The sequence below is a fragment of the Parambassis ranga genome, chromosome 22 (genome assembly GCF_900634625.1).
Source record: "Parambassis ranga chromosome 22, fParRan2.1, whole genome shotgun sequence".
NCBI lineage: Eukaryota > Metazoa > Chordata > Actinopteri > Ambassidae > Parambassis > Parambassis ranga.
In genome coordinates, this window is record NC_041042.1 from 2,262,856 (window position 1) to 2,287,583 (window position 24,728).

General features: G+C 45.0%; 2 protein-coding genes and 1 pseudogene across 3 annotated transcripts; 1 reads left to right on the top strand and 2 right to left on the bottom strand.

Annotated features, from left to right (window-relative positions):
• Window positions 1-704: 704 nt before the first annotated feature.
• Window positions 705-8,276, bottom strand: LOC114427999 (tumor necrosis factor alpha-induced protein 2-like). Of its 2 annotated transcripts, none has more exons than XM_028396275.1 (12): window positions 8,149-8,276; window positions 5,755-5,949; window positions 4,629-5,304; window positions 4,327-4,438; window positions 4,061-4,183; window positions 3,757-3,851; window positions 3,589-3,681; window positions 3,385-3,511; window positions 3,182-3,301; window positions 2,946-3,101; window positions 2,081-2,202; window positions 705-1,793 (listed from the first exon to the last, which is right to left on the bottom strand). In XM_028396275.1, exons 1-12 carry the CDS (start codon window positions 8,198-8,200, stop codon window positions 1,640-1,642), a joined length of 2,025 nt encoding a protein of 674 aa, XP_028252076.1. In that variant the 5' UTR covers window positions 8,201-8,276; the 3' UTR covers window positions 705-1,639. The 2 variants fall into 2 exon arrangements, with proteins under 2 accessions (XP_028252076.1, XP_028252077.1); XM_028396276.1 differs by lacking the exon at window positions 8,149-8,276 and adding an exon at window positions 7,143-7,200.
• Window positions 8,277-10,693: 2,417 nt separating this feature from the next.
• Window positions 10,694-24,256, bottom strand: exoc3l4 (exocyst complex component 3-like 4). The gene is given in 16 exon segments (XM_028395618.1): window positions 10,694-12,058; window positions 13,766-13,887; window positions 15,030-15,182; window positions 15,592-15,714; window positions 16,018-16,141; window positions 17,777-17,875; window positions 18,397-18,497; window positions 18,613-18,744; window positions 19,224-19,341; window positions 19,897-20,109; window positions 20,111-20,513; window positions 21,402-21,565; window positions 21,567-21,639; window positions 21,867-21,983; window positions 23,023-23,272; window positions 24,213-24,256. Coding segments are annotated over 15 exon segments (2,400 nt in total). The 5' UTR covers window positions 23,267-23,272; window positions 24,213-24,256; the 3' UTR covers window positions 10,694-11,844.
• On the top strand, window positions 12,670-12,858 carry LOC114428190 (uncharacterized; annotated as a pseudogene).
• Window positions 24,257-24,728: the final 472 nt, after the last annotated feature.

Sequence of the window (24,728 nt, forward strand, 5' to 3'; positions counted from 1 at the left end):
GATGGTGTGCTGACAGGTGGAGGTGATGGCGTGAGGACAGGTGGAGGTGATGGCGTGAGGACAGGTGGAGGTTAAGGTGTGCTGACAGGTGGAGGTGATGGTGTGCTGACAGGTGGAGGTGATGGCGTGAGGACAGGTGGAGGTTAAGGTGTGCTGACAGGTGGAGGTGATGGTGTGCTGACAGGTGGAGGTGATGGCGTGAGGACAGGTGGAGGTGATGGTGTGCTGACAGGTGGAGGTGATGGTGTGCTGACAGGTGCAGGTGATGGTGTGCTGACAGGTGGAGGTGATGGTGTGCAGACAGGTGGAGGTTAAGGTGTGCTGACAGGTGGAGGTGATGGTGTGCTGACAGGTGCAGGTGATGGTGTGAGGACAGGTAGAGGTGATGGTGTGCTGACAGGTGGAGGTTAAAGTGTGCTGACAGGTGGAGGTGATGGTGTGAGGACAGGTGGAGGTGATGGTGTGCTTAGAGGTGGAGGTGATGGTGTGAGGACAGGTGGAGGTGATGGTGTGCTGACGGGTGCAGGTGATGGTGTGAGGACAGGTAGAGGTGATGGTGTGCTGACAGGTGGAGGTTAAGGTGTGCTGACTGGAGGTGATGGTGCGGGTGCATAATGCAGAGCTACAGATGGGAACAGCTGTGTGAGTGTGAGGAGGTCTGGTGACATCTAGTGGACAGGTGCATAAAAAACAGCAACAACCACTTCCATCAGACAGACAGATTTATTGATCCTCAGAAAGGCATCAAGCATCAAGCATCCACCAGAAAAACACCACCTTTGAAACCTGCTGGCTCTGCTCGCCTCAGCACTGGACCGGGAGCAGTGATGCCTGCTGGGGGACAAGTCAGGGTCTGATCGACCATGGCTGGATCAGCTGAGCGAGGGTGAACCACTAAAATTACAATGAAGTGGATGTTTTTACTCCTCTTAGCTTAGCTTGTTAATTTAGCACACATAAAGTACTGATGCCATAACCTCTGAGGATATTTGGTGATTTATGCTGACATGAGCTGATCCAGGCAGCTAAAAACATCAGTTAAACACAAGGAAGTTTCCCTCCTTCTGAGGTCAAAGGTCAAGCACCACTCAACTACATGATGAGATATTTACAGAAACAGCTTTCCTCCCCCTCTTGCATGGCACACTGAACCTGTAATATGACCTAATAATGAGTTTTGGAAGAAAATAAGTCTGCTGGGACATAAATGCTCGAAGTGGATTTTAATGACGGGCACTTCATCAGGGGTCCATTCACGCCTCTGATCCTGCAGTTATGATTTCCTCATCTGTGCTGTCAACAATTCTTGGAACTCATTGAGCCTCCTGTGGGGAATCCAGGCGCTGCTCACAGACCTGAGGTGTTTCCAGTTAATCCTCAAAGCAGGGGAAGGATGTGAGTGTGTGAGGTGCATGCTGCCGGCGTGATCCTGTTCCCTGAAAGTCTTGGCGGGGGGGGGAGTGTTTTCAGGAAGACAGGAGCCGTGATTTAAATCCTCACAGGGAGAATAAACAGGAGTGAAGGATGATGAGCCACTGGCGGTAAATCAGTGGGAATAACCGTGCTGAGGAGACCTGCAGCTTATTTTCTACTCATCGTGCTCACACACACTGTACAGACTGACAGGAAACCCGGCGTCTCAGCTGACCACGACTTTGCAGAAGAACGGCTGCGTGTTGCCGTCAACGTCGTTGTTTTCTTTCCGAGTGTCTGTCAGAGTCTCTTTGACCGTTTTCCTGTCGGATTTGGAGATGTTCTTCTTCAGCTTCAGCAGAGCCGACACGTGTTTTTCACTGTGGGTTCAAAGGAAGGAAGGAAGGGGTTAAATAAAGTCAGATACATGCAGCAGAAACAGCAGGGACGTCTTCTATTTCTTTGTGTCCATCAGCACTTCAGAAACACTGAATAATCTGATTTAACGAACAATAGAGATTAAACTGCAGCGTGTCCCCTGCCATATCGGACGCTTGGCTGAGCTCCCCTCCTGACCCTCGCCTTCCTCACACTGATATTCTAACTTTATCAGGTCAGTAAGACACAGCAGGACTCAATAAACCAGAGCACTTCATCCACAGGTTACCTGAGGTCACGGTGGGCGGACCCCAGCAGGACGATCTGCATCTGTATGGCTGGGATGTCTTGGAGTTTCAGCACTTCTGCAATCTTGGTGAGGATTTCCTTTAACCACTCCTCATTGGATCCCTGCGCAAACAGAAGGCTGGCGTTAGCCCAAGAATGACGAATCTGGGGGTTTCCCAAGATCGCTTGATAATCAATAGTCCCCGAGCGAAGAGATAAGAAATGTAACCAGGGAATAAATAAAAGTATCTTCATTGCTCCTTTTGCAAAGAACACAACTATTTTCATGTGGAAAGCCTAAGGTGGAAGAGCAAACAGCTTCTTGTATGTGTGTGTGGAAAGCCTAAGGTGGAAGAGCAAACAGCTTCTTGTATGTGTGTGTGGAAAGCCTAAGGTGGAAGAGCAAACAGCTTCTTGTATGTGTGTGTGGAAAGCCTAAGGTGGAAGAGCAAACAGCTTCTTGTATGTGTGTGTGTGGAAAGCCTAAGGCCATGAGACCACACTTTCCATTGTGGGGAGATTTTAACTTCCTAACACAGCATTATAGCTATATTCAGTCAGGTACTTTGGAAAGCCTAAGGCATCGAGAGAACTCTTTCTAATAAACAGTGTTGAAGCCAGATTTCTACCTCGGTCAGGTCAAATTTTGTGCATTATACAAAGCCTAAGGCAGGACGAACACTCCTCTCTGACTTAGAGTGAATTAATAGAAAGCTCAAAGCTGCACACCTTCCATCCTTAGGCTTTCCACCTGCCTAAAACCACCCGTTGCAGCTGGATTCCTCCTACAGTTCAGTCCAGCATTCCCATGTTGTGCCTGTTTCCTGGCTTGTTGCTCTCGGTGTGTGGCAGCAGTACAGACTCACCATTCTGTTGAACAGCTTGTGCAGACTCTCTGCGTTTTCTTTCACAGTCACGTAAGCCTTCTCCTGCCGCTGCCTGTCCTTCAGCTTGACTTTTCCCTTGAGGAGCCGTTTGACATATTCTACAGCCACTTCCTGGTAAAGCTGGCCCAGCAGCTTCTGGAATGGAACACATGAATATTCAGAGCATAATCTACACACACTGAAAGGACGCGCCGTCCTTCATTGCCTCTCTCTACCTGGTAACAGGCGGGAGTCGAGCCTTTCAGCTCATGGAGCTGACTTTCGATGCCTTTCAGCAGGTTCTCGAACTGGTTCTTGTTCAGCCAGTCGTCTGTTCCCAGTTTCTGGTACTGAGGCTGTGTGAGGTACACGTGAGGAACATTAGATCACAGACTTTCACACAAATGTGTCGCTCACTCTTATTTCCAGCTACACTCACCTTGAGGACTTTGTGCACAGGGCTTAATAAATAGGCGTGGGCGGACTGGGTCATGTCGGTCAGAAGAGACAAACACTCGAGCCGCACGCCGTCTGGGAACAGATGTGTCATCCTGCTGAGGACGTCTCTGCAGAACCAAACACACATCAGCTCACCGTGACAACTCATCCATCAGAATGTGATCACATCAGATCAGAATCCCACCTGAACTGTTCGATGCAGCCCAGGTTGGCCTTGACGAGCGTGATGCTGTTGGATCGGTTGTGTTTGACGACTTCTTCTTGAAAAGCTTTGAAGCTGCAGGAGTTTAACATGAAGTCGTTTTAGGATTTAATGATTTTGTTACTGTGCAAATATAAAAACAAACCCTACCTCTGCATTAGGTCTGTCAGTTTGGACGTTAGGCTCTTGGCCTTGTCCGGGTCTCCTAAAGCAACCGCTGCTGATGTCACCATACCGTTGATGAACTGAGGACAGACAGAGGACACAAGTCAGTGACAACAGCTAAGAAGCAACTCCGCAACAGAACGTCCTGTGAGGGTTCATGTTTCTCTCAGTTTGGACACTTTCCAAAGAAAAAATGAGGAAACTCAGAAGAGTCTGTAAGTCATGTTTGGTCTCCACCCACTGAATGCGTTTAAAACACTGTTTAAATGTTAAATCATGACATGAATACCTGAATGATGTCATAAGCTACATGACTAGCGTAGCAGCCGTCCTCGGTTGGCGGCTCCTCTCCTTTGTTCCATCGTTCCTTGGCCTCCGTCAGGACTTGTCTGATGTACCTCATCAGGTCAGCCTGCACACACAGCAACACACAACATGGCTCCTCAGTCGTTTGTACAAACACATGGCCTGTTAGCTTTCGTTATTGTAATGTATTTTTTGCTTCGTACTTTCTGTCTGTGGTTCACCCATAAATATCCAGAATAGATGTTCTACCTGCTGTTTGTTCAAGTATTGCTCCTCCATAGGGTCCAGTATGTCGTTAGGTAGCAGCTTCCCCAGCGCCTCGACATCGATCTCACCGGCCAGCTCCGGCTTTTGAAGAATCCTGGCACAGCACAAACAACATGACATTCATCAGGTAAAGAAAGGAGGATGTGTTCGCTTTTCCTCAGCTGATTTTAGCCATGTTTTTCTGTTTCCTGACTCAAATCAATGCATTCTTCTCATTCTCATTCTCATTCTTCTCATATTTCCGGCACAATGCAGACGTAGTAAGCTAACAGACAAACACTTACCCGGGGTAGGAGTGATTGACCCAGCGCAGGAGGAACTCGCTGTCCTTGTCGTCCAAACAGAAGTCTGCCAGCTTCTTGATTCTGGCTCTGAAGGTTTTGTGGTACAATTCGGCATAGAAGTTACAGATGTCCATCTCTGGGGGGTAGCAGTCTTTCACCACAGTCACCACCCACAGGAGGTCCTCCTTCAGCTGCCGGCCCATGCTGTAGACGTCCGCCTGAACGGACGACTGCTCCGTGTGGCTGGCAGCAGAGGGAAACGTGGGGTTGTCCATGCGGCTCTCCACCAGGACTCGGATTGTGGAGTCATGCAGCTTTTTCCAGTTGCTGGGCCTCCAGTCTGGCTGTATCCGACACCTGTGCTTCCACAGCTGGTCCTGCTCCTCCTCCTGCATGACGGCCCTCACCGCAGACGTCAGAGCCGACGCCTGAGCGGACACCAGGTGCTCGTTGTCCACCTGTCCGACGCAGAGGGACAGACTCTGCAGCACGGTCTGCAGGATGAGCTTCTCCAGGGCTTCACGGTCTGCGGACAGCTTCTCTACTTCCGCTTGGTGGTGCTGAAGGTCCGCTGTCTCCGTCATCTCCCCAAACAGTTGCTTCTCTCTGTCTATCAGGAGCTGGCTCGCCTCGCACAAGTGTTGTTCTTCAAGGTTTTCTTCAAATGTGGGGATCACTGAGGGAGAGACACAGAGAGGAGGCCACGTTCTGAACGGCTGCACCAGATCTTTGGACTAAAATAAGGCAGTGGAACTTCTCAGAAGAAAGGCTGACTGTATTCAGGGCTACTCATGACTGAATGAGCTGCTGTTACAGAGATGAGATGAAGCTTTTAAACCTTCATATTAGTCACCAGGCTTCCAGTCTTATTTCCGCCACTGAGTGGGAGCCAAATGTCGATTGCTTCCTGTGATTGTTCATCATTTCTAAACAGGAAGTCCTTACATCGTGATAACTGTTATTTATTTACATGTAAGACAAACACACTAATCTTTATATATTTGTAAATGAAAGCGTCTTTGTGGTGTAGCTTCATTATCCCTTCCTGCCAGTGTTTTCTTTACACATAACTACAGTTTAGCTCTGATCTGAATATGCTAAGGTTAGCATGTGTTAGCTAACTCACACACTGGAACCTCCTCCTTGCCGGATGGCCGCCGTTCGTCGGTCGTGCTGCTGACAGCGACCTGACCTGCGGGGTTCCTCCACAACCTCTGGAGCCTTTCCGGTATCCACCCCCCTCCTCCAGAGTCTGTCTCCGATGAACCGGATCGGATCCTCATCCTTATCCTTATCCAGGCAGTGAAATCTGAACAACGACCTACATAGTAGAGACAACATGAAATACATAAATACATAGAACCAAATGTTAGCTACATTAGCTGCTATCGGCTATCTAGCGCCACCAACTGCTCAAAGTTGGAGGTGCATTAATGCTTGTAAAGTTTGACCCGTTAGACTGAGTTTCAGACTGGTACCGTTGGAATTTTTAGATCAAGCCCGGTCCAACGAACCCTATGACGTCATTTCCCGCCTACTTTCCGCCATCTTGGATTTTTTTCAAAAGTGAAACTAAACTTTCCGTTCGTCCGATTGTCACAAAATTTAGTACAGGTCATCCTCAGACTCAGCCTCACAGAAGTGATCACTTTTTGCCTTTGGATTTTTAAGCGTTCGCCCTAGGTGGCGCTATAACTTAATTTCTCGTGATGTGTTCGGGTTACAAACTGAATTCCAAGTTCTCCTCATACTGTTCATAGACCCACTGATGATTCTTGCCTTCAACCTTTCATGTCACAGTAATAATTTAACCACCATGTTCCATTGTGTCAAAACTGAAACTACTTTTTCACAGGCCACATATTTTACCGGAATGTCACAGATGATCCATGATGAAACACATCACTTTAATGTTTTGTCTGCCAGCAAGCATTCAACCATCACAGCCAATCACATATTATGGCGAAGCCTCCAAGCAGGATGTGGGCTCATACCTCTGCAGCGCTTTACTGTATCATAACAAAGTTTGGTCACATGACCCTTGTGAATCCTTGGAGAGCTAAAGACCGTTACTCTGTCTTAACCACACTGAGTTACTGTAGCTACTTCAGCCTCCGTTGCTGCTGGCAGCTATATTTAGCTAAAGTATTTACAACCAACACAAGCTGCTTCCTGTTACAAAATAAAATCCCATTAAACACATATTAAAATAAGAACTTGCATCGAAACAGCTGCAGTCACATGATCAATAACCAGATGGAGGAGATCAATCATGCAGCTTTGACTGACTGTAATCATCTTCAGCTCAGACAAATAATAAAAATCTGAGATTAGAGCGTTTCAGGTGTAAAAGTGCTCAATAACATGAACAAAGGAGATGAAAATACACATTTCAGAATAAATAAACATCTAATTTATAACCATTCAAACTGCTACTTAAACCACAAATACATGAACATAAAGCAAAGTGAGCATAGAGAGTGTTAAGCAGGTCTCCTCTTGTTGTTTACTCACCCTCAGAAAGTCTGGTACTGTCCCCTCAGTTAGTCAGAGTACAGCTGCTGGAGCTGGGACTTTTAAAGCTTACTGGCTCCTCCTCCTGCTCCTGCTGCTCTAGATGATGTGCATGATGTAACCCCCCCCCCCCACCCCACCCACACACACACACACACACACTCATCCTGGCACTGAGGCGCTGTCGGCCTTTGCTTCTTCTCTCCACGATGATTTCTTGTGTTATGAAAGTTGATTCTCTTGCATCAACATCTGCTTTTTTTTTAAAATACACTAACCTAACACAAACTATGTAAAAAAGCAGAACATTTTTCCATCTGAGGGTCTGGACCCCTGGGACATGTGGATGATTTTATATATTTTGAAATAAGTTGAGATAAGATCCTCCTTTATTGGTCCCTCACAGGCGAAATTCGCAGCCTGCACAGAGTTGTGTATTTAATCTTTAATCATTAAATCACGGCTGTGTACTGGAGTCACACCACAGTGACACGCGGCCTCACCGTCAGCACTGCTGGTTCTAATCACAGCCACAAACCCTCGCTCACCTCAACCAGGAAACTGGCTTTCTAAAAACCAAACTTCAGCCAGGACAAAGGTACACCAGACATCATGTGACCCAGATACCTGTCCCTGGTTTGTCTCTGAGTCAGTCCATCTACATTTCCATCTACACCACTTTAATCCTTAATTTATCATTTAAATAGCCGAGTTACTGAGTTAGGATTCCATCACCTTCTGTGTCTGCACACATTAGTTCAGCTCCAGTTTTTGGAGGTCATTGTCCTGTCAGTGCTGGATAATCCCTGCATCATCACTTCTTCTTATTATAAAACTGGAGCAGCATCCTCTGACCGGGCTTCATCTTTTTATCCTTTCAGATAAATTCAGACTGCCTGATTCCATCTCACGACCAGAAAAATGCCTCCATGATACCATCTCCCCTCAGAGATTATGGTGTGTCACACAGATTAGTGTCTGACCTGCTGTGATCAGAGTTCCTTACCTTTGTCTCTGCAGCACATGCAGGGGAAACAGCCGCTGCCTGTCGACGCCATCGCTCCCAGAGGTGCATCTGTCGCTTCAGGTCGACTGAGCTGCAGTAAAAAGAGGAGATGCAAGCACACAGATGATGCAAACATCATTTCATGTCAGGATGTGGGTTTAAAAAAAAACGTGTTTTTCTTTCCATTTCTGCACCTATGCGTGTTTCCTCCGAGAGACGTCAGAACGAAGGCGTGAGAAGTAGAGGCAAGGCGGCGGCGCTGTCATCCAAACGCAGGTCTGATCTCAGTCTGTTTCTCTGCTGCTCTTCATCATCATCATCGTCATCATCATCAGCAGCAGCATCAGCAGCAGCAGCAGCAGCAGCAGCTCCTCCTTCAGACTCCATCTCTGCTTCAAGTGTTGCTTCTTCTTCAGGGACTCTTTCTATTCTCAGTTATCTCCACACACACACACACACACACACACACGCACACACACACAGCTGTCTGTGTATCAGCTGCAGGCCGGCCTGACGTCATCGTGCAACCGTTTTTTTACCGTATTTTTCGGACTACAGGACGCACTGGTCAAAACACGCAAAGAAGAAAAAACATAAACGGTTATAATTCGCATTTTAACAATATAACAATAACAATATAACAATATAATGCTAATGCTAATAGCATACCGTACGCTACCGCATTAGCATTATGCTAACGTAACGCATTGATGGCTATTCAGCTGCATGAAGCATAAAAACGAAGTCAGTAGTTGTGTGTTATATATTAACAGTTATTCAGATAACTGTAGCATAAAGAACAGAACAAAACGAGCTTATCTAACTCTCCAAATCACTAAAGCCACTGAATTCTTCTTCTTTGGTGTCGTACTGAACAACTCCGCCGACTGCGGAGCCTACAGGGCCCTCTAGAGGCTAAAAAATATAAGTAGCAGCTCAGTATAAGCCGCATACCGAGAAAGAAGTGTTTGATTCATGTCCACATATGATCTGTTCTGGGTCCTGTTGGGTTCCACACTGAGGTGGGAGTGAAGATGTTCAAATTCCCCACAAATAAAAGGTCCCTGAACATTTTAATCATGCACAAATTACATCAAACTACAAGAAAGAATTTGTCATTTGGGCCAAACTAAAAAAAAAAAATCTGTATTTTGTATTTTTACACAGACAGTATGCAGAGGCCTGTCCCGGCTAACAGTTTATTTCTTCTTCCTCTTCACAAAAGAGGAAGCGGGTTGTGTTTTAATATTTTTGTCATAATATCTTTTGCAATTTTTTGACCACTCTCTTCTCCAAAATGTCACAAGAAGTCATCCGATGTCAGTCCTGGCATGCAACAGCTGCAGCTGCGTTAGAGAAGAAGAAAAAGTGGGAAAGTGAAAGTGAAGCATGAGGAGGACGAAAGCAGAGGTCATGTGAGGACACATGTGTGTGGTTACCACGGTTACAACCAGAGACCTTCACAGAATTTAAATTTAGCAGCATGTCAGTATGCACAATGAAGACCGACTTCATGTTTCCTGCCCGTATTTGAAGTTTTTTGTGCCATTTAAAGCAGCTTCACACTGTGAAACAGTTCCTGTGGTATTTGTTCAGTGTGTAGTTTGAATTCTGAACTCTGTGTTTTTTTTAGGCTGGATGAAAACTCTGTGAGCAGCTTTAAAGAAAATTCGTCTTTGTGCTGCTGAACAGTCTCTGCAAGCCTGAGCCTGCAGGACAAACACACACACACAGACACACACACACACACACACTGTGGGTGCTGCAGGGGAGAGATTTGTTCCATGTTTCACACCTGTTTCACATTTGTGTTCATTTTCTGGCATGCTAAGTAGCATTAGCACACACCCCACAATGTTTTCTAAAACATATCAGCTGATTTTCACACAAGTCCTGAAAGTCCGAGTGTATAATGACACAATTAGAGCACAGTTCTGAGGACCTGATACAAACAGTTGTTGCTGCTCATCAAGCTGGAAAATGTTACACAACCATCTGTAAAGAATTTGTTGCCCATCAACAAAGATCTCTCCAAAAAACAGTCGCAGGCTGTTTGTTCAGCGTTCTCCTGAACAAACATGGGCATGACATGCCCATGTTTGTTCCCTGCCGGGAAAACGTTCAGTGGACGGATGAGAGCAGAACAGAATGATTTGGCTTAAATGTGAAGCTTCACTGTGAAGCTGTGACTGTTCCACCCACACATACTGAACCATTTCAGTTTCATTTTTATGTGCACACATATAGAAATGTTAACGACATGGCCACATAAATTTTATTTGAGCTTCATGTAAACAGATGAGACCCAGAGGCCCGGAGGACTCTCGCTGGACCGAGGTCTCAGTCCAGAACATTCCTCAGCTCTCTGCTCACAGATTTTAAACTAAACTTTTAAAAATTTGGGATTTTTTTTTGAGGGGGGATGACTCAAAACTTGTGAAGCATCCCCCCTCTCTGTCAGCATGAATCCAGTGGGAGTACTGTGAGCTGACACAACCCCACCTGTGTGACTGATCAGCTCACGAAACCATGAAAAACACCGGCCGTCACTTCATGAATTTATTAAACAAAACAAAACAACAACGTTACAGTGATTTTTGTTTTTTATATATATATTTTCTTTTTTCCCATTATTTTACAAAGTACAACACAACATAACAGAACATGGCGTGGCTTTGCATTTACAAAGGAGATGCACATGCGAGGGCCTTAGCATAAAAACAATCATCTCCAATGACAGAGGGACGCCTCAGAGAGACTTTCCACTTTCCCCAGATTTCATCAAACTGATCGTCCTGTAGTTTCATACAGGGTGATCCTTTCCATTACAAAGACGTCATAAACTACGTTATACCAGTCATCTATTGAGGGAGGGTCTGGGTTTCAGCCACTTCTGGCCTTTCTCGCAGCCAAGCTGAAAATTCCAAATAGATACTTTATCTTTTTGTTGAAACATGAACATTGTGCCACAAAGAGCTGAACACTGGGCAGGCCCAGAACATATGAACATGATTGGCTTCCTGAGAACTGCAGTTTCTCCATGACCTGAGCAGTGAGAACTTTGGGCAGGTGAAATAAAAAAAAAATCTACAGAGCCAACCAAAGATTTTCCATGAAGCTGAAGAGGATATTTTCCAGTGAAATCCACCGTATTTCAGCCATGATTCCTCTGGGATAACCTTATTAATTTCTTTGTCCCAGTTTGGTTTATACACCACGTGTTTGGGGCTCCGTCAAAGTGATTTTCATGTGAGTCCTGAGACTTTAAAAGCACACATACACACAAAAGGGTTAAATGTGGAAATCAGTCGATAAAAAGAAGCACCAGAAGAGAAAGTGTCAAAAGCAGCAATTAATATTTACACTTTTTAGGAGTTAGGACAGTTAGCCCTGTGACCTGTTAGCCCTGTGATAGACTGGAGACCTGCCCAGGGTTTACCCCGCCTTCTGCTTTGCCCCTGGGACCTCGGACCTGCCCTGCGGAACCTGCAGCCAGCAGCTCCCGGCAAGCAGAAGTGATGAAAGAAGACCTTTTCCACAGTAAACCTGAGCTTTTTATCATGTGCCTGCAGTCCTGTGTGTGCAGAATAGAAGCTGTTAAGGGAGAGACCAGCTGTGCTAATAGCCCTATGTGGTGCCACAGGTTGAGATCTGGACTGAGATCCTGCAGAATAGTACCACTTCAGGTCCGCCTGTTTAGTGGCCTGGCAGCAATCTGAAGCAGAAGACGGGCAGGTTGGACAGACAGTCGTTGTTGACGGTGACCTGCATGTCGTGGAATAAAAGTTGGCTTTTATCGGCGTTGCCCGTCGCGTCCTTCTTCAGCGCTGAGAACCGCTGGAGGATCAGCTGGTGCTCGCGGCCCTTCACGAGGCCCCTGAAGAACAGAATGGCCACCAGGTGCTTCCTGCTGCAAGGAGACAACAACAACAACAAAGTCAGATATTTGTTCTTTTCAACATGTTTTCATCCAATTAGCTCTATAATTTGTAAAGATTTAGACCACTCAAAAGATGTTTCCTCCAACGATGGAGAAGAGCAACCTTCTTCCACCTGTTTTCTGTTCTGAAGGAAACATCTTAGCAACGAGACCAGAGGATTTCACACATCTACGACTACTGAAATGTTTACCTGAGAGCAAAGTCTTGATGTATATCAAGTGTTTCTCAAGAGTCTTATGCACGGAGACGAGCACTCTGACTCGTGGTGTCACACTCTGCGGACAGAAGGAGCCAAGATGGCGCACTGAGCCGAAAAATCTCATAGTTAGGACCTTTAAAGAGCTTGTTCTGACTGCAGGTGGAGGTCTGCTTTAAGGATGTGCACATTTAATGAGCCTTCTTTGAGAAAGGAAGGGTATCGAATGAATGATGTCCCAGGCTGTTGCAGAGACACGCCTCCTAGAAATCACCTGCGAACAGATTGAACGACTGATGGCGCTCTGGTTGGAGGAGGCGCGTCTCCCTGGAAAAGAGTGCTCGTCTCCACACATGAGACTCTGAGAATCATCTGGAACAAGCTAAGACTTTACTCTCAGGGATCATTTCTATAGTTCTAAACTTGAGAAATGTGATTTTTAAAGAGTTTGGTCTCGCTGCCCGCGATGGAACAGTCAAGATGTTTCCTTCAGAGCAGGCAGTCGATGGAAGAAGATTGATCTTCTTCATCATTGGTGACTGTCTCTGTTGGAGGAAACCTGATCTGAGTGGTTGCACAGCTTCAAGTTGGGAGCCAGACTCCTGGCCTTTTTAGTGGTTACAGGTTTTGTTTTTCTTTGGGAGGCCAAAGTTAAAACCAACTGGACTTTGGTAAGAGTGTGGAAATCTCAAGAATCTCTAACATATTTTGGACTCGCTGTCACGGAGACAAGCTACAAACCACAAAGTTTCCTTCAGGGGAATTCAGACTCAGGAAGCAGAAACTTCAGAATTTCTTCACTCCTGAAAATATGGGCACGACTTTATGTGATGTCACATGAGCTCATGAGGAAGCAGATGTAAACAAAGCAGAACCGTGTGAACCATGTGCACTCATATATGTGGTGAAGGCTTTAAATAGTGTTTGACCTTTGACCCTTTAATAAAATCCTGTGACCGTTGTCATAGCACCACCGTGTGTTTCCTTTTTTTGACCCGCTCTCTCACGTGTCTGCAGTTTGGGCACATGATGTCAGAGCAGAGGTCACCTGACTTAATCTGGTTAATAGAACACAGAGTAGAAATGGATTCGATCAGTCATTAACGCTCGTGTGAGATTGTGCAGGAGACGTGTGGCGTTTACATGAAAATCCAAACACACACACGCCTCCCTTCTGGTTGAGTAAATCATTTGCTGAAACTACTTCCTCATTCCCTTGTGGTTTGGTTTTTTTAAGTCCATGAGAAAGGGGGGCACTTTCTCTGTGTCTTCACTGTGGATTTTTTTCTTGGTTTTCGTCACAGATATGTTTCACTTTTTAACAAATGTGTCTGATTTATTAGAAACTGGCAGTGCTGGACAGGAAGTCTCTGCTTCCTCCTGCAGTCTGTGACCCCTGCAGACCCTGAACTGAATAAAAGAAACCCACCTGTAGGCCTGAGAGTGAGGATCATTTGCTAATGTTCCAAAAAACACCTACCTGAAGTCCGGGTAATGTTTAATCAAAGGCTGCAGATGGTTCTTGATTTCTGCCTTGTTTCTCTGTCCGATGATGTCGCACAGGTCGTCTCCTGCAGGGTGCAGCCACTCCTGAGTCGATTTCTACAAGAGGACATGACAGCAGTTCACAAAGTGACTCCAGGTTTGAAATGCATGCTTATGAAACAGACACTCTTCCTCACAGAACGAAGAGTTTTTCATGGTCCTTGAATGCATCGTGTGTGACAGTTCTCAGCTTAAAATCCTGATCAGTGGTGGAGGAAGTACTGAAGCTTGGTACTTAAGTAAAAGTAGAAGAGCTACATCAACAATCCTACTTAAGTAAAAGTCTTAAGTACTTTTAAATGTACTTAAAGTATTAAAAGTACTCACACACTATATACTATTGATTTCCATTGCAAAGGATCTGAACAGGTTAAAATAATCAAAGAAATCATCTCAAATGAAAATGGACCATGTGTAGTTAATGTACATGTTCAGTCCAGAAGCAGCTGTGGACAGGTCTGTGTGTCATGAGGCAGGCTGTGGGCATCAAGTGAACAGAGAGGCTGCTGATAACAAACAGGCATTCAGCATGTTTACTGTGTCAGTGTTCCTGCTGTAGATTCATGTTATGATTCATGTTCATCAGACATTAATGGATGGACCTGTGTTAGCAGACAGCAGCTAACTAGTTAGCTCACTGAGCCAGAGCACCGGCATCATGACTGAGGCTCATTATAGAAACACAGCTGGCAGCGTGACACCACCTCCATGCAGAGTCTGACCTCACATCAGTCCAGCACTGAGTTCATCACATGGAACAAGGAACTACAGACACTGGAGAAATGTAGTGGAGGAGAAAGTACAGGTAACAGCTGCAACATGGAGTAAAAGTATAAAGTATGTGCTATTATTTTTACTTAAAGTATAAATACATAAAAATTGACCTAAGTACAGTAACAAAGTACAAATACTTAGTTACTTTCCACCACTGATCCTGATATTACATCATGTTTGTTCTGCACCCTTCAAAACAATCAGGAGCTGTGATTGACCTATGACCAAAGGTCACATGACAAAACTTCAGTGATTATCTGGCTGATCTGCAGACTTTTAGACACATGTCTAAAGGACCTACAACTCATCGATGTGCCATCTTAGTTGGGTCAGAATCTGTTTCACCGTGAGCTCAGACTGGTTATCAGGCCTCTGCAGACCGATCAGAGGAGGATCTGTGGATGTGGAAGCAGAGAGTTCGTTACCATGTCGTCGAACAGAACGCTCAGCTTGTTCCACTGCTGGCGGATCTTTGTCGCCGCCTTCTCGTGCTTCCGATTCTTGCATGAGTAGTTATTCTTCATCAGCTGGCCGATGTATTCTGTCACCACATGGTAGTGCAACCCGCTTGCAAACTCCTGGCGCACACACACACACACAAGGAAGTAATGAGGAAGAAAAACAGGAAAAGGGGAAGGTTAAGTGTGTGAGTGGAGGTGTTTCATCTGACCATCTGAACTTCTACACCTCTGCTTCCACCTATTCATTTCTGCCTTCAGCTGAAGATTCATTACTCTTACATTAGTTTTCACCGTTACAGCATCCGGATGAAAACAATGGGACCCAAAACGATTCCCTGGAATTTCCAGGAATGTTCATTAACAGTAAATAAGGATTTCCTCCACGGACCTCCAAGGCAGTTAGACTTCAGTGAAAGCTGTCAGTGGGAATATTCTGGCAGAACAGCAGCTGACACCGAGGTGTTTTCTGTAGTAACAGCCAGTAAATGCTGGAATCTCCTCGATTACTCCTCCTCCTCCTCCTCACCTGGACGTGTGGAGGCCTCATGAGCTCACAGTGCTTGGAGAGCCGCTCTGTCCGGCTGTAAAGCTGATTGAAGTCATCGTCGTTGGTGAGCCACTTCCTCGTCATCATCCTCCTCAGGTAGGGCTGGAAAAACACAAACAGCCAAGCTGTGTAGGTAAAAGCCTGGAAGGCAAAGTGTGTATTTTCTGGAGGCTAAACATGACCAGGAGTTACCCACAGTGGTGGTTAGGTCTCACATACTCATGCACGTGCTCATCCTCGAGCTTTGTTTCAAGGAATCCCGACCATGTCTTCGAGAGCATCCCTTTTTTCTATTCCCCCTTTTACAAACCGCAACCCAAAATGGCCTCTCTCTGGGAGGAAGTGAAGCCATGAAAACTGGAACCTGGTTTTCACCAAGCATATATTCAATCTGCAGGGTCATACCTTGACGTCCTCCTTGAACTGGTCCTTCAGGACCTCCATCAGCCTGACAATCAGCCACTTCACCTCCTTCCTGAAGCCCTCCACCTCAGCCGGACAGCTGTCCTGGTAGCTCTCCATGTGCTGCCTGCAGGAGGACGGAACATCTCATTAACTGGCTGTTATCAACTGTTACATGGTCATTTCTTCCTTCATGAGCTTGACACGGGGCAGCTGGACTGGTTAAAGAAGTGTCACTCAGGGTCTTTCTTTCTGTGTTTCCCACACTGATCACAGGATCTCCACCACGAACTGATCAGCATCTGTCAGTAAAGATTCTCAGTCATGCAGATCATTTTCTTTCAGTTCTGAGAACTGATCAAGGGAAAGGTACTTTTCTTTGTTTTCTAGGAACTCTGAGAAATAACCTGAACGACTGAGAGTTTATTAACACATGACCGGTATTTGTTACAATATGCAAAATCCAATTTCCCCATTGTGGGACTAATAAAGGTTTCTTAATCTTAATCTTAATCTTAATCTTAATCAGTTCCCCTCACACCGCTCGTCACGCGCTCACACTACACATGGTGCTCACATGATACACATTCAACCAGACATTAAACATGTAGAACCTGGAACTGCGGCTATTTCAAATTTCTATTTATATTTTGCTGCCACAGGTCGACAAACTCCATCACCTCTGGCCGCCCTAACCCGGCTTTAGTTGCTCCTCACCAGTGTTAGGCCTCCTGCAGGCTGTTTGTGTCTCAGTTAATGACTGTGAAGCTGATGATCAACAGCCCCTGTTTGGAATAACTGATCAATCACACACCTGGCTCTGACTCATACAAAGTGAGTTTAAGTCTGTGCAAGTGTACCTATAAGAATTGATGCTGTTTGACAATTTTGTAATTTTCTGTAAATAATGTCTATACTGCTTATTTTTACCATTAGTGGTATACTGTATGTTTAGTCAGCTCAGTGCCTGTATACTGCTGCTGCAACAGCAAAATCTCCCAGCTTGGGATGAATAAAGTACTTCTAATCTATTCTATTCTATGATTGCTCACTTATCTGGAGACTGTGGAACTTCCAGCTGGCATCTAGGACTGTGATTTCATTCTTCTTCTGACTTCCTGCCATTGCACAACGTCTGCTTAAAAAAACCAAAATGACAAGAATGTGCATAAAGTGTCAGAGTCTTCCTACAGGGGGGGGGGGTCCACATGTACTTCAGCTCAGACTGACAGAAGCAGCTGAAAACCTGTGAGACTGAGCTCTTTACAGACGTCATCTTGTCTCTCTGCCTATTCAGGAAAACGGCCTTCCAAACCGTCCGTTGCCATGATGTTAAACTCTTTTACATAACCTGACCTGAATGACGACGAGTCTTCACAGATAATCAGCTCTGTGTTTGTGAGAGCTCTGGCAGAAATGTTTGGGATCCCCCAGCAGAGCCCCAAATTACTCACTGATGAATGAACGAACCAAAGCTTGAGGCTTTAACTGTTTCTTTCTCACATCTTTTAAAATATAAAAGCACGAACATGTTACAACACAGTTTACTGTTAGCGCCCTGCAGCTGTTTATCCGATTTTAAGGTTATAATCAGATGTAATTAAGAGGTATTATCATCCCTTCATGTGCTTTCACTTTCTCCCACGGTGCTGGCATATGTTTTGGCTGGAAGCAGCAGGGCAGTCTGCCCTGTTTGGATTCTTGGCAGGGCAGAGACTCTCAGTGCATTGTGGGTGCTCATACAGGAAATCACATGACTTACTGTAAAGAAGTGAAGCTGTTGATGTAGGCTATGTGATAGTCTGTCCACAGAGGCTGGGGCCTGAGCTCATCGCACTTACGTCTGAACTCTGACTCAAACCTGCAGAGGAAGAAGACAAAGAGGAGGAGGAGGAGGAGACGCTGAAGATTAAATCTGCCAGATGAAGAAAACGGTTTAAAATGGGGACATTTAAGCTCAGAGTTCATCCAAAAACCAGGGAGTAAGGCTTTAGAGGCTGTGCAGGACGGAGACTCTGAGTGGTTGGCCACCCCTGAACTAAGATACTATAAATATCAGGAAATGTTTGAGCATCTATTTCTGTCCCTGGCAGTGTTTAATCAGCTTGTCACTGTTATCCCGTTGCAGTGTTTGTTTAGTTTCCATTTTTCCTGCTGCAGAATTAAAACGTCTGCAGAGGAAGGCAGAGGAGGGAAGCTGCATCTCATCTTTCCATGATGAATTAACTTTCCCAGATACATCACCGGGAAGCCTCACACAGGGGAGGTGTTCGTTTTAAGAAGGTCCAGGTCTTATGTTGGTTTTTAGATATAGTATAGAGTTAAATAACTTGGAGAAGCTGAAAACACACAGTTAAAATGTCCCTCAGTGTGTCCGTGTACCTTTTGGGAAACTGCTTCAGCTCCTCCAGGCAGGAAGTAATCACGTTTTGTTTCAGATGATCGTCAATAGCTTCGGAGTTCTTGACGTTTGCTTTCACTTGCTGTTGAGAGAGAAACAGGAGACATGAAAAAAAGCTCTCTGCTGCCACCACATGGCCAAATGTCTGCACTGCACAGCAACATGGTGGATGAAGCATAACAGTGTCTGTGTCGTACCGTCCAGATGTCCATAGGAAACGCGGAGCTGGGAAGGTTGTCATTGTCGTCCTTTCTTGGTGCCTCTCTGGTCTGCCAAATTTCGCTGTTTTCAAGTTCAATAATTCTCTCTAGTGACATCTTCATGTCCACCTGCAGTGACAAACACACATTTAAAATTTTCCAATAATGATCAGTTTGTTAGTTGCAGCCTTGCACTGTTTTAGCCAAAGGATACTTAAGTTTCAACATCACCTGATGAAGATTTGAGGGCGTTTTTACCTTGTAAATACATGTAAATCACCATATTTACAAGCTGTTGTTTATTATTATAAAATTCTGTGAATCTTTTCATTAAAGTTTTGGAGAATTTTGTGTCCACCAAACTAACTTTTTCCTCAATTTTTGGTCTTCATCACATCATGAGAGGAATATCTATCTTCCTAGCTGCTTTTATCTAAAAACAGTGGCTGAGAAGTGAAGCCTGTGTGTGAAAAACTGCACTTAACCCCACAGACCCTCTGTGGTCAAATGTCCTACTGTGTAGCAGAATAAAACCTGTTTTAGGGCCCGGTAGGAAAACCAGAAAACCAGGAAAGTGTTTACCGTCACAGTCACTCCTCACTGCTCACCTTCATCTTGCAGCAGTACTTCTCCTTCAGCTGCTTCAGGAAGTTCTCCTCCAGCTGCAGGTCGGTGTTTTCACCCTGCATGTCTGTCTGCAGGGACAGACTCCCCATGATCCTTTCACTGAGACAGAGATAAGAATCACTATGAAAAGCTCTGCAGACATGTCGCCTCATGTTGGACAGACACTCTCTGAGGGAACATCTTGTTCCCCTAACACGCTTCAAAACAACACAAAGCCTGATAAAAGAGTCTTTTGTAGCACATTTGACATCATCTGTGAGACACATGGACATGACCTGATTTAAATGTTTCCATTTCGGCCTCCAGAGAGGGCTGCGCTTCTCTTTCCATCAGATCAGCTGTTTATTTTTGGTCTCCCAAATGTTGTTCTCAGTGCAGTTTATTTTTTTTTTAGGTTTGGTGTGGCCTGATTCAACAAAGTAATGTCAGCTTGTTCACACTGCTTCTTCCTCTAACGCTTGCAGCGGCCTGAACTGATCAACATCACAGCACAGACACAGACAGAAGTGTGTCCACGGGCCGTTGGTCCTGTTTTGTGGAAGTGATACACCTAAAACTTCTCTAAATCTGGTACAGATGTTCTTTTGAAGTTAAACATTTACATGATTAAAAAGATAAGAGCATTAACACCTGGTTACTGTATCAGCCACTGACCTCTTGTATTTGTTGATGATCCAGTTCAGCAGACTGTACAGATCCCTCAGCTCCGTCACCTTCTTCTCCAGCTGCATCAGGTGCTGCCCGACGACCCTGCGGTAACTATTCACGTAGGTGCTGAAGACTTTAAAGCTGGGGGGGTAGGACCACCGCAGCTCCTTCCTCACGATCTCCAAGTCCTCCACAATGACTTTACCCAGCAAACCAGATGAACGCCAGCCAGGAGGCGTTCTGCTCCCTCTGATTCAACTGGACGCTCTCCACTTTTTTGAGAACGCCGGCGGCCACCGACTCCCTCCAGGCCTCCATCCAGCTGTCAGGTAGACCTCCTGGTTCTGCAGCCCTCTTCATTTCCTCCTGGATGATGTGGACCACGTGGACCAGCAGTTCCTTGTTCCTCGCGGGGAGAGAGCTGGAGTCACGTACGATGTCGCTGACCTTCTCCCTCAGCTTTCCATACAGGAGGTTGAGGTCTTTCTCCTTCTTGGCCAGCTCCATGGGGGAGTCGTCACCGTAGCGTTGCTGCTCCTGCTGGAACTCCAGCCGCAGGGCGAGCAGGTTCAGGTGAGCCTCCTCCAGCACCTCCATCACTATTAGATTGTTGATCTGCATAACTGCAAATGGAGGACAGGGCGAGAAATCAGGCAAACGTAACAAAATATATTTAGGCCACATTTCATTTCATAAAAGTTTTCATCATTTCAGGAAATGTGTGTGTCCACACGTGTCCTGTGCTGCCTGTCGGTGGTGCTGTAACGCTGCCACAGACCCACACCAGAAACAGAAAAGAAGACATGGGGCATAGGCACGAACAACATCTGATCTAAACACTTTATAGTTATTGTCCACTTGCTGCTCGCTGTGTTAGAGGAGGAGCAGTTTGCTGTAAAAATTGCGTATTGGACGGACAACAGAGTTTTTAAATTCATCCAGTTTTCAAAAGTTAACGCTCCCTGGATTTAAACGCCCTAAACGATACGAAACTTGTGCGGATACGCCCGCGCTTTGTCTCCCTGTGGACGGGCTTTAGTGTTAGTGGATGATCACATGAATGAAAATAAATCTCTTGTACGCACAGTTAAGTTAAACCATTGAGGACGTGTGTGTGTGTGTGTGTGGACAAACTGAGCGTGTGGTGTGTTTAGACCTGCACCAGATTCTTATCATCAGCTGCTTCTGTTGCACAAACAAACAAACAAACAAAGACATCCACAACAGAGACAGAGGAAAAGTTCAGGGACTTCATGAGGGGACTTCTAGCTTTGGTCTGATATAAACATGAATAAAGGAGCATACTGTAAAAAATAATCCTCAGACCAACAGGACGCCATGAATGACTGACCTGAGTATTTTGGTGCTTTGCAGCTTTCTACAGCTGAAAGGATTTAAAAACTGCTTTGTAGAGGTTTTTAAAAATGTAAATATGTATATAATAACATGCTAAATTCTGGCTGCTGGCACATAAATGAACTAGTGGATTGAATACAGAAACATCAGCGTACCAGACAGAGGTGTGTGCGGCAGTTCGGGCAGCGTGTATGACTCCTCCATCTCCTCACATTCCTCCACCTCCTCCTCCTCCTTCTCCCTCTCCTCCTCCTCCTCCTTCTTCCTCTCCACCGAACCTTCAGGGACCGTCACCAGTGGATCCTCTTTGGGTTTATTTCCTTGTAGGCAACCTCAGGCTGCGACGGGCTTTTTTTCATTAGAGAGTCAGCAGGCCCTTGGACATGTTGGGATCTGAAGAAGGGAACGACAATGTGACACTTCTCTTCTTAAACCCTCCACCGAGGCGATTTTCTGAACAACTTGCACAATATTCTATAAAAGTGCAGTACTACACCCAGCTAGGAAGGCACAGTTACATGAAGTCACATGAAAAAAAATCTAAATATGTAGAATTCTGGTGAAATGATGAGTGACTTCTGTCGTTCTACGTGTCTCTATGTGTAGCCTTGATTGTGTACCCGTCTTGGAACGTGTCAGTGCTTTGTGCGGAGTAATGTCAACGTCATCTTCTTTTTTCTGGAAGAATTCTCCGATGGCTTTCAGAGGAGAACTGGCTGAAGAGCCGGCGCTTGGACCTGATGAGACACAAACAAGTCTGTCTCAACCACAACTCTTTGTCCAGTTAGGGCACACGTTTCACTTCTTTCAGGTTCATATTTACTTACTGTGTGTGTGTCTGGTGTGTGTGTGTGTGTGGTGTTGCTTTGTCCTTACGGTGACCTATAAACAGGCTGATGAACGCAAAGAGTAGCTGACATGATTAACTGCTGAAAGGAGACAGACAGGTTCTACGCCTCATAGAAGTGAAAGTCAGTTACAGAATAACCATTTAAAAGAAATCACGTGACTTTGGTGGAAACGTCGGTGCTGCAAAGCATGTACAACTTCTGCTAACAGACGCACAAACAGCAACAAATGTGCTTAAAGTGGAATTAATTCTATTAAATCAGAGAGCAACCACACTCAAAAATCTGAATTTGAACACAATTAGAATACACAAAACCTTATGTGATTACAAGTTGTGTTTTATATCTGAAGCCATGATGACACTGTGCATTGGCTCAAAAAAGACCCGATCATTCTAGGAAACTGAACATCAGCAGGTCTTCCTTGTAATAAACACAAGAGGAAGTATCACAGAGTATGATCAGTATGTATCAGTATGAGTAACACATGTACTACTGGTACTACTATCTGGTAACACAGATGCAAAGTATCCGAGTGCTTCACATTCACAAGGGACACGATAAACTGACACAACATGCCCATAACTGCCAGGACTTCCTCACAGGACGCTAAGCTTAAAGCCTGCCAAGATGAATTTGTGTGCTTTGCAAACCTCGAGAGGATCGAGCTGCATCACACACACTGTGGCTAAAAACAGACGACAGCTAGCCTGCTCGCCAACGTCTGCTACCTGGACATGAAATCAGACCGTATCCGACTCCAGCAGACAGCATGGTGGGAGTTTGGAGACAGTGTTTCAGACAGAGAGCTCTTGAGGCCTGCTGTGATGCAGCCCTGTGTGATAGAGCTCACAGTCTCCTTTCCTTCTGACCTTGAGAGGCCATTTTACCATTGCCATATCATAGCAGATTTCAAAGTGGTACTCACTGGGCGACGGAGGAGGTGGCGACCAGGTAGACCCAGGTTCGGTGCCTTCTCTGTCTTGCCTGCGTGGACCCTCAGGCCCCGTGTGTTTGGGTGACAGAGGACTCCTCGATATAGCATCTCGGATGCTCTTTCCCGCCGACTTCATCCTGTTCAGTGTCCCCTTTAAAGCGCCATCAGCCGATGACCCATTGCTCTTGAGGGACACTGTGTCCTCGAAGGGGTTTCCATTGGACTGGTCCATCATCACAACCTGTCAAACATCCAACAGTGAGGGAACAAGTACAAAGGTTTGAATCTGAGGAGGACCTGTCTGCCTGTGAGTGTGTGTCTGTGTGTCTGTTGGAAACTTTGCAGTGTTTTTGGTGCGGGGACAGGTAGAGCAGCTCTGTTTACACATAACAGGACATGTCTTGACATATCAAGGTGAGAGGTGTCGCATAAGGACGTAGCAGAAACTAAAAGCTGTGATCAAATACCAATGGGCAAAATTCCACCAACCAAAATCTGACGTCATTAGGACTGTTCAGAACTTCCCTTTAAATCTCTCTGATGTAAAATTATACATTTGAATACTTTAATTCCACAATATAATGCATCCGTATAAAACTAATTAACACGTGTCACAAAGAAATAGTAGCCTGTGTTTAAATATTTACTATACTTGAACCAGAAAATCAAAATTAAGTTACAATTTTATTAAAAATTGATTTGTAAACGAAACTAGCCAAATTATTCACCACATTAGCCGCAAGCTAACAATCTGCATTAGCACGTACGCTAGCGCTAGCTTTATTTCAGCTAATATTAAACACTGACTGAAAGAAAACTTTATAAATACGGAAGTTAGCTTGGGCTAAAGTTTTTCTACACATTACACTAACGTTAAAAATCAATTAACACCAGTAATTTATCAATACTGAATAATTATTATTCAATTAATTAAAACAAAAAACACGAAGCTCTAGCTAGCCACAATATTTTATGACTTTTATGGGCGCCATTACAAAATATTGTTATGTAATAAGTTAGTCTGTTAATAGTTAAACAGGTTATATATATATATATATTCTATATCATACAAAAAGATTGCAATAAAGTTGTATTTAGCATATGAAGGCTAATCTGTGATTGAATTTAAAGACAAATATCAAACTCAAACCGTCAGAGAAGCAGAGACAGCGTCACTTTACCTGCAGCTCAGGTGCGCTCCGTCACTAACAAACACTTTCAATTTCTTTTATATTTACCTGAAGGTCCGGTTTGAAAATGAAAAGGGGGATTTACTCCATGATGTCAGGAAGGTGAAAGTGAAAGAAGAAGAAGAAAAAGACAAAACCAGGTAAAGAAACTCGTTCCTTCAGACACAAGGACGCGACAAAGATCCCCGTCCTGCCCAGAAGGAGTTAAAAGAGTTAATGGTTAAACACAGTGAAGGCGGAGAGCCGCTCAGACCTGCTGATAAACTCTGCAGGTTCCTGTGTTCCTCTCACATCAGATCAGTTTACGCGTTTTTTTACCTGGAATGTGACATTAAAGTGACCGTGCTGCATTCAGGAGCAGCCCGGAAAATCCTATTACACAGTCATAAATAACCAAAAATCAGATTAAAAGAGTAGAATTACAATCAGGAAGTGGAATTCACACTCTATTAGCCCTTTATTGTCAGTAGTAGAAATACATGTGTACTTTAAACAGTTATTTCTGCT

Coding starts and splice junctions, on each gene's coding strand:
- LOC114427999 (XM_028396275.1), bottom strand. CDS start 8,200: ATGGCGTCGACAGGCAGCGGCTGTTTCCCCTGCATGTGCTGCAGAGAC. Junction 3,302..3,384: donor CTGTGCACAAAGTCCTCAAG/GTGAGTGTAGCT, acceptor TACCTCACACAG/CCTCAGTACCAGAAACTGGG. Junction 1,794..2,080: donor TCCGCCCACCGTGACCTCAG/GTAACCTGTGGA, acceptor TTGAACCCACAG/TGAAAAACACGTGTCGGCTC.